This window comes from Hibiscus syriacus, unplaced genomic scaffold, assembly GCF_006381635.1.
Source record: "Hibiscus syriacus cultivar Baekdansim isolate YM2019G1 unplaced genomic scaffold, ASM638163v2 tig00016725_pilon, whole genome shotgun sequence".
Lineage (NCBI taxonomy): Eukaryota > Viridiplantae > Streptophyta > Magnoliopsida > Malvales > Malvaceae > Hibiscus > Hibiscus syriacus.
In genome coordinates, this window is record NW_024062391.1 from 475,019 (window position 1) to 483,213 (window position 8,195).

The 8,195-nt window shown below is 32.6% G+C and overlaps 2 protein-coding genes across 2 annotated transcripts; both read left to right on the forward strand.

The window, feature by feature from the left end:
* The first annotated feature begins 216 nt into the window (after window positions 1–216).
* LOC120208641 (ras-related protein RABD2a-like) lies at window positions 217–3,505 on the forward strand. The gene is made up of 8 exons (XM_039207859.1): window positions 217–357; window positions 1,063–1,135; window positions 1,412–1,459; window positions 1,531–1,578; window positions 1,841–1,912; window positions 2,040–2,195; window positions 2,290–2,393; window positions 3,162–3,505. Exons 1-8 carry the CDS (start codon window positions 344–346, stop codon window positions 3,256–3,258), a joined length of 612 nt encoding a protein of 203 aa, XP_039063790.1. The 5' UTR covers window positions 217–343; the 3' UTR covers window positions 3,259–3,505.
* Window positions 3,506–5,998: 2,493 nt separating this feature from the next.
* On the forward strand, window positions 5,999–7,888 carry LOC120208610 (uclacyanin-3-like). The gene is made up of 2 exons (XM_039207839.1): window positions 5,999–6,206; window positions 7,389–7,888. Exons 1-2 carry the CDS (start codon window positions 6,053–6,055, stop codon window positions 7,772–7,774), a joined length of 540 nt encoding a protein of 179 aa, XP_039063770.1. The 5' UTR covers window positions 5,999–6,052; the 3' UTR covers window positions 7,775–7,888.
* The last annotated feature ends 307 nt before the right edge of the window (window positions 7,889–8,195 follow it).

Here is an 8,195-nt window from a genome sequence, read left to right on the forward strand (position 1 = left end):
ATGTTAAACTAAAGTTTAATTTCAAATTTTGGTATCACAGAGGGACTAAAATGGGAATTAGACCGGTAGTGAAAAGACTTGCAAGCTCAAGCCTCAAAACTGGAGCTTTATCAGATCCATTATTCCAAATTCCAAATTCCAGATGGAAATTTCTTTAAAAAAACCAAACCAAGGATTGCCGTTGCGTGTCATCTCATCTCTGCCGTTTTCCCTTTTTCTTCATCTTCCCTCAGGCGGAGCTTTCCGGCGAATCAGTGTGAGATCCCGTCGATCTGTCGCCGGAAAGTTTCATTTGGATTTTGACCGCCCCATCCTCTGATCTTTCTTCTTTCCTCACCCTACAATGAATCCTGAATAGTAAGTTGTCTCTTATTTCGTATTTTAATAGTATTTTTACTTGTATTGATATGTTCTTCTAATAATCCTATATTTTAATTTATTTATCCTCTTTTTTTTTTTACGATTTGTGACTCTGTTTCGAAAATTTCATAAAATTTTATTTGAACCAATAATTGTCGGTGTTAAAAGTGATGGGATTTTGCTTTAGATCTGTTGATAGAATTGAGATGTTTTTTCCTCGTTGGAATTCATCTGTGGAATTTAGTTAAAACAAAGGATGCGGGCTTTGGTGTGTTCTTCAATTATTCAAGCCTTTAATGTTATTTACGTGACGTTAAAACTTTAATTGATTTTGGCTGGAAATGGATTCTCAATAGAATAAAATATATTTAGTAAGTTTTGATGTCTTCTAGTCTGTCCCAAAGGAATCAGATATGTGATATTTAAACGTGTGTTGCCAAATCAATTATTTGTGATGGGGAAGCAAATCTAACTCGAATTTGAATGCATTGCATTTTAATTTGATTCACCAGCCAAAATTAAGAATTCAACTAAAAGTTGGCTTAGAACTTTTTAGGGTTAATATTCGGGGAAGCAATTTGGTGTTCTGAGTTGGCCTCGATTATAGAAATCAACTTTATGTTATGCATGGTATAATTGGAGATGTTATGTTCTTACATCATTGAGAAGTATGTAATATTATCTGGTTGCACATTTTTGCAGTGACTATCTGTTCAAGCTACTGCTTATTGGAGATTCAGGTGTTGGGAAATCTTGTCTTCTTTTGAGATTTGCTGTAAGTTTCCCGACTTAAACCGGCATGAAGTATATCTCTTTGCTTCTTAGACTTCTGTTGCACTTGCACGTTCTGGATGTTCATATGATTGCCTTTAATCGTTATATTCACGTTTAATAAGTTCCGTTGCATATGACTATTTTTATGATTTGGATGGAGCACATTTTTGGTAGGAGAATAGTTTTATATTGGAGACATCAAAACATCCGTATGCTTTCAGATGGCCGTGCAGACCTGAACCTTGTTACTGATCATTATGTAATTTTTTTAATGCAGGATGATTCATATGTAGAAAGCTACATAAGCACTATTGGTGTTGATTTTGTGAGTAAACAGTCCCTAGTGTTGACTTTCAAGTTCCAAGATTTATAGCAATTATTCTAATTTTTTGGTAGAAAATCCGCACTGTGGAGCAGGATGGGAAGACCATTAAACTTCAAATTGTATGTTTTTGCATGCTGTGCTGCCTTTTCTTTTATTCATTTGTTTGAATAATTTCTATCGTAGGTTCATTCAGGTAATATTTATTGTAGGAGAATGAATTGTCTGCTCATCTGCCTTTTCCTCATTGGCTGATTTCTCTTTTCCTTTTGTATGTTCTCATTTTATTAATATAGTCCTTCAAAGTTGCTCGTAATCCTTAACGCTTAGCAATCTTGGCCTTTTAGCGTTAACTAGTTAATTTTCTCTTTATTGAATGTTCAGTGGGACACTGCTGGACAAGAACGATTTAGGACAATCACTAGCAGCTACTACCGTGGGGCTCATGGGATAATAGTGGGTGATCGTTTCCTTTCTGCATTTTCTACCTTTGCTTATTTTATTTCTCCACTTCTCATATATATATATATATATTTAAATTTTAATGTCAATTTTCCCCTTTTACCCGTGGCTCCTGTATTAGATTGTTTATGATGTGACAGACCAAGAAAGCTTCAATAATGTCGAGCAGTGGCTGAGTGAAATTGATCATTATGCTAGTGACAATGTTAACAAACTACTGGTTGGAAACAAGTGTGATCTTACAGCAAATAAAGTTGTGTCATTCGAAGCAGGCAAGGTATTTGATTGTTCACATGTAAAAGCATAAATTTGGTCTTTAATTTATAGCAAGTTTATTACCCTTCTCCATATATATGTTTTTCTACTTTCAGGCACTTGCAGATGAAGTTGGCATACCTTTCTTGGAAACTAGTGCAAAAGATGCCACTAATGTGGAACAGGCTTTCATGGCCATGGCTGCTTCCATCAAGGACAGGTATCCATACTCATTTTCCTAAATGGTTTTAGTTATAATATCTAGACTGACTGGAACCATAAAATTCAACCCAATTAACCCAATTCTAAATCCGATCTATCCTGATTTGACTATAAAAAGTCAACAACTTGAACCTGAAATGACTCGAATCCAAAATGATATGAATTCGAAATGGCCTGAACAAGAAGCCTGAAAATGATCCGAACTCAAGTGTTGTAACCTAAAATGACTCAAACCTGACATTGAGTCGAACGTGAAACAACCCGAATATTTCAAATTACGAACTGTGCCAACTGAAAAATGACCCTACTTCTCAATTTGGAGCTCTTGTAATCTTTTAGTTATTTGAATACTAATACAATTAGGCTAAAAAAGTTGGTGGTTTGTAGAACAATGTGCTGTTGAATGGCATTTTCAGGCCGGGTAGGTTTATTGTTCAATCTTATTATACAAGAAAAATGGTTGTCCCTTGTTCCCATATGTAATGGGGTAAGGGGAGGTAAGATAGTAGGCTGCCCCCAACACTAGGTTGAGAGCAGCTTCCGTAGGAGACCTCCAAATTATAAAATGCCCTCCATGGGACTCGATCCCACGACCTCAAGATTAAGAACCTTGTGCTCTACCAATTGAGCTGGATGGTCATTTCCTTATTATACAAGAAAGATTATATCAATAAACGCAGTTCTATGATATTTTACCACAAAGTCTTGGTTCGTATTGATTGTGTATACTTTCGTGTCGCTTATTAAAAATTGCCTCTAAATGCAGAATGGCTAGCCAACCCGCCATGAACAATGCTAGGCCTCCTACGGTACAGATCCGAGGACGGCCTGTTGAACAAAAGAGTGGCTGCTGCTCTTCCTAGAATGTCAAATGTCGAAGTAGGAAGCTCTGTTTCTTCTGCATTACGCTGCTGCGGGTGGCGGCACGGTTGTGTAAGATTCAAGTGTTTCTTTAGTTGCAGACCTTATTTCTTATTGGACAAAACCTCATAAGTAGAGGATATCATTCATTTCTAGTTTCTACACACTTGTTAACGTGAAGGCTTTGTGCAGTGTATGATTGTTTGCTTGTTGATCAAATAATAACACAATTAGTTATTTATATTTACACATTTAACAAGTGTAGTCCTAATTTTAAGTAATTTGACATATTTAGCCTCCAAATTTACAAATTTTTTTAATTTGGTCCAGCCGTCCTCTCCCTTCAACACCATGCTGTTGCTACCAATCGTTTGAAACACACCATTTTAAACAAGGATTCAATCAAATAATGTGATATCTTATAATGCTCTCCAATTTCATATCAGAGAGAAGATTTGGCAATGTTAATTTAACAGCATCGATTTCTACACTCTCCTACTTATATATTTGCATATAATATAATTTCTTGATTGAATTTTTCTTCAAAAAATATTGCATTAATAATTACAGATTTATTGATACTGAATTTATTGAATCAAAATGTAAAATGCCCTTTTCTTTTGTTACAATGCAAATTACCATCTTATATTAGACAAAGCCTTCCCATCGTAACAGTTGAGGATAGAACAAATAGGTTATGTTGTTCTTTAGTGGTTCATCTTTTTAATTTGGGTAAAAAATTATAGACGGTGAAAAAACAATTATTGGCTGACGATTCTCTATAAGATAAAGAAGAAGAGAAATGACCTAGGGAGGAGATTGTTCAATGTTGAAGGTGAAAGAATCCCAAAAGAAGGTTGGGTTGGCTGAAAGGTTTTTATTATAATCCTAGAAGGAGGTGTCAAACATAAGGTAATTATTTGACTAAGTAGATCTCATATTTCACTTGATAGATTACGTGAGCCTGATGGAGGTAGTCTTGTCAATGCAATCTAGTTAATTCAAGAGTTATGAATTCTTTAGGAACTCTATAAGCAGAAAGGTCTTTATGAAGATCTTAATTAATGTAAAGTTGATAATCTTCGAAAGATTTTCTTTGAAGATACTACAATAACCATGAAATTTATCTACCAAACCAATTACTTCTACACCTTAAATTCTAAATTCATTAGGCAAAAGGTAGAAGAAATTGGCCATTAGGACCAAATCAACATAGCCATATAATCTACATAGGGTTTTCTATAAAGTTTGGCCAAAAACTTTGAATTAGGAAAACTTCTCTTAGGTGGGTTTGATTAGCTCAAAAGAAAGGGCATGCTTTACCATCTCCACGTCTCCACCAACTCCAACATTTTCAGAATAAGATAATGCAGATATGGTTAATCCATCATGCAATTGCCTAACCAATCCATACATGTATTAGGAAAGAGATGATGAATGTATATAAAAATAATAACAATATTAAATGTTTGAATTGATTGGCCTCATTAGGTTGCTGATGTCATGGCCAAGGGGTTAGGTTTTTGATTAAGATATGATATTGTTATATAAATATTATATCAATTTACTGTTATTAGAATCAAAATGAATTGATTTTAATAATTAAAGTGAGTGTTGTTTTATTTAAACACTGACGTAAAATAGTTTATAATGAGGAATGTCATACGACACTCCAAAACTTTTTGAATTTTTTTGATAAATTTAATATAATTTTTTTTAAAATATAAAATAATATATTTTTAAAAAAAAAGGATATTGACATCGTTTAACATAAATTGACACCCATTATTCATTTTCATCTACTTAAAAAATATTTCGTTCAATTTAAAAATTTGACATCCAAAAATAAATTTTTTAACTTCATTATTGTCTTTAAAAAGTCTTTGATTCAAGCAAATTGCATGTGCCCATATATATGTTTTTGTTAATTTTTAAAAAAATTCTGAACATATATTATTTTATAATAACTTTAAATTATTAAAAAAGTCAAATCGAATTGATTCGTTGAATCAGACATCAAAAGTTTGATCGGTTTAATTGTAACAGTTCCAATAATAATGAAAAATTTGATATAATTATTATTAAATTGAGAAAATGATTATTTGAGTAATTCGATTGTGATTCAATTTGGACAACATGACATCATCATGAACCTGTTTTGTTTAGGGTTATGTCAAATGTATCGTATGGCCGAAGATTCTATGCTTAGTTTAATATGAAACTTTTGACTCTCAGTAAAGAGACATGTTAAACAAGGAAGGAATCCAAATAAACAACACCCATTAATCCAATAATTTCAGAAATCAAATATTATAAAAAGAAATAGGGGCTGCTGGCCTAACCTATCAAGACAATTCCGTTTTCTTTTTTATTGGAATCAAAAGAGAAAATGCACCTATATATATTATTTTAATATAAACCTATAATAAAATGAACATAAAATGATCCCAATTTAAAATTAACATGAATTGAATGTACTCAAAATTTTTAAATATATACTAGTTTAATCTGAATTAATCTCAACCAGGTCAATTAAGGGTCTAATTGAAAAAAAAAAGGTGTGTTTATATACATATTCAAATTGATTTGGTGAAGGACCCCATAACGGGAGAATATTAGTTTAAGCTGTTACGTGAATTATTGGTCTTAGTAGGAATAAAACAGAAATTGCTTGATTTTTGCTTCTATAAGTTATTGTCCAAAATTTGCTTGTGTCTTCTATATAACATTATAACGTGCTAATTGTCCCTTCACTTTTGTTCCTTCTTTAAGTAAACTACGCTTTGAAATTTACACATGGGTTTTACAGCAGCTTTCCTCCTCCTCCTCCTTGCAGCTCCGGCAGCTCACGCCGTCCAATATATAGTCGGAGACAGTGTTGGTTGGACCACCACCGGAGATTACGAGGGTTGGGTTCAAGGGAAGACATTCACAGTTGGTGACACGCTTTGTAAGTTTCTATCGAAGAAAATTCAGATTTTAGGGTGGGCACAATAAATTTTCAAGGTGGGCACTATCAATAAAATAGGTCACTAATTGAAGGAAACTCGAATTTTATGGTAGGCACGTGCCCACCCTCGGCCCTTAATGCATCTGCCATTATTAGAACATATACTAGAATTTAATTAAGAAATAATGTCCCAATTAAGTAATCACTTTGATTCCTACTATTTTTAGAGCATCTTGACCCTCACTATTTCATTTTAGGATAAAGTGACCCCTTTGTGGTTGAAAATCATTAGTCAACAAACTATTAATGCTCTAAAATATGAAACGTTTTCTTTAAAATGAAACATTGACGATCAAAATGCTCTAAAAATAAAGAATAAGGATTAAAGTGACTATTTAGTGAAATGTTAGGAGCCTTTTAATCATAAAATAAAACATTTGAAACCAAAATACTCCAAAAAAATAGGGACTTATATGATTATTTCACTAAATGTTAGGGGATTTTTCGACATTATGCCTATAATTAATCGGTTTAGTTATGATTGTAGTCCTTTTAATATGATAAAATTTCGGGTTTAATCTTTTTATTTTTAATTTGACATTTTATGGTCCTTTCATAGTATATCTAAATTGATAACTTTTTTATTTGTAGTTGTTATAGTGATAGCGTGAACTTTCACATTATCTTGTGGGTAGTCGTTAAAGTATTCGTATGATATATAAATGTATTATTAAGTTAAATATAAGGGTAAATTATGTGTTTAGTATCTAAACTTTTAATTTTTTTCAAAACCATACTTAAAGTTTAAGTTTTGTTTCATTTTAATTTTGCGTTAAAAACTTTAGGTTTTGTTTCATTTTAGTACTCTGCCATTAAAAACTTTAGCTTTTGTTTCATTTTAGTGCCATTGTTCAAAATTTAATGTTAAGTTTTGAAAAATTGAAAGTTTAGGTACTAAAACAGACTAAAATTGATTGTTTGGGGCTCTAAATGCGTTAAGTTTTTAATATCGAGGTACTAAAATGAAATGAAAATTAAATTTTAGGTATAGTTTTGAAAAAATTAGTTTATATACTAAAACGGATCAAAACTAATAGTTTAGATACTGAATTTATAGTTTACCCTAAATATAATTGATGAATTTTTGTACGATTTTGATTACGCAACTCTCTTTTATTATAGTGTTTAATTACGGTGGCAGCCATGCGGTCGATGTAGTATCTAAAAGCGACTACGACAATTGCAATTCCGGTAATGCTCTGAGCTCTCACAATGACGGAAACACAGTCATCACACTGTCAAATTCGGGGCCGATGTACTTCATATGCCCCACCATAGGACATTGTGCTGGCGGCATGAAACTTTCGGTCAATGTGGTAGCAGCCGGTGGCAACTCTCCGCCAACCCCGTCCGGTTCACCTACTACTCCCGGGACAACACCGAGCGGCGGCAGCTCAACACCATCGCCTCCGTCACCACGGCCTAGCAGAGCCCCTAGCATCATGAATTATGGTTTCGTGCTAGCATTTTGGCCCGTGTTGGGAGCCATTCTTGCAGTTATGAGCTAGGGGAGAGGCAGTGCTGTTGGGTTCTTGGCTTTTATTTTCGATTTAATCCCGTGTGGTTTTATTTTATTTCTCCTTTTATGAACCAGAGACGTTGATTTATGTTCATCTGATTTTCTAAATATACCTTAAACATGATAAAATATGTATTTTATAATTTTTATATGATTAATATTTTAATAATCCAATCATTGTATTTGATATTCTATTCACCTAACTAAAATATAGTCAAGTTTTGATAAAGTTTAAAAATATATAATATAATTAATAACTTCAAAAAATGATGTAATTGATATAACTAATATTTTAATTAAACTAATATAAATATTAAATTCATTTTATAATTTACGTATATAACAAATATTATTATAAAAAAATCAAATAATATAAACATTTGACAATTACAGCGACCTAATCGATGTAT

Excerpts from the sequence above, each read along its gene's own strand:
- LOC120208641 (XM_039207859.1), top strand. Across the intron at positions 1,460-1,530 it reads GCACTATTGGTGTTGATTTT|AAAATCCGCACTGTGGAGCA; the intron begins GTGAGTAAACAG and ends ATTTTTTGGTAG. Across the intron at positions 1,579-1,840 it reads AGACCATTAAACTTCAAATT|TGGGACACTGCTGGACAAGA; the intron begins GTATGTTTTTGC and ends TTGAATGTTCAG.
- LOC120208610 (XM_039207839.1), top strand. The coding sequence starts at position 6,053 with ATGGGTTTTACAGCAGCTTTCCTCCTCCTCCTCCTTGCAGCTCCGGCA. Across the intron at positions 6,207-7,388 it reads CACAGTTGGTGACACGCTTT|TGTTTAATTACGGTGGCAGC; the intron begins GTAAGTTTCTAT and ends CTTTTATTATAG.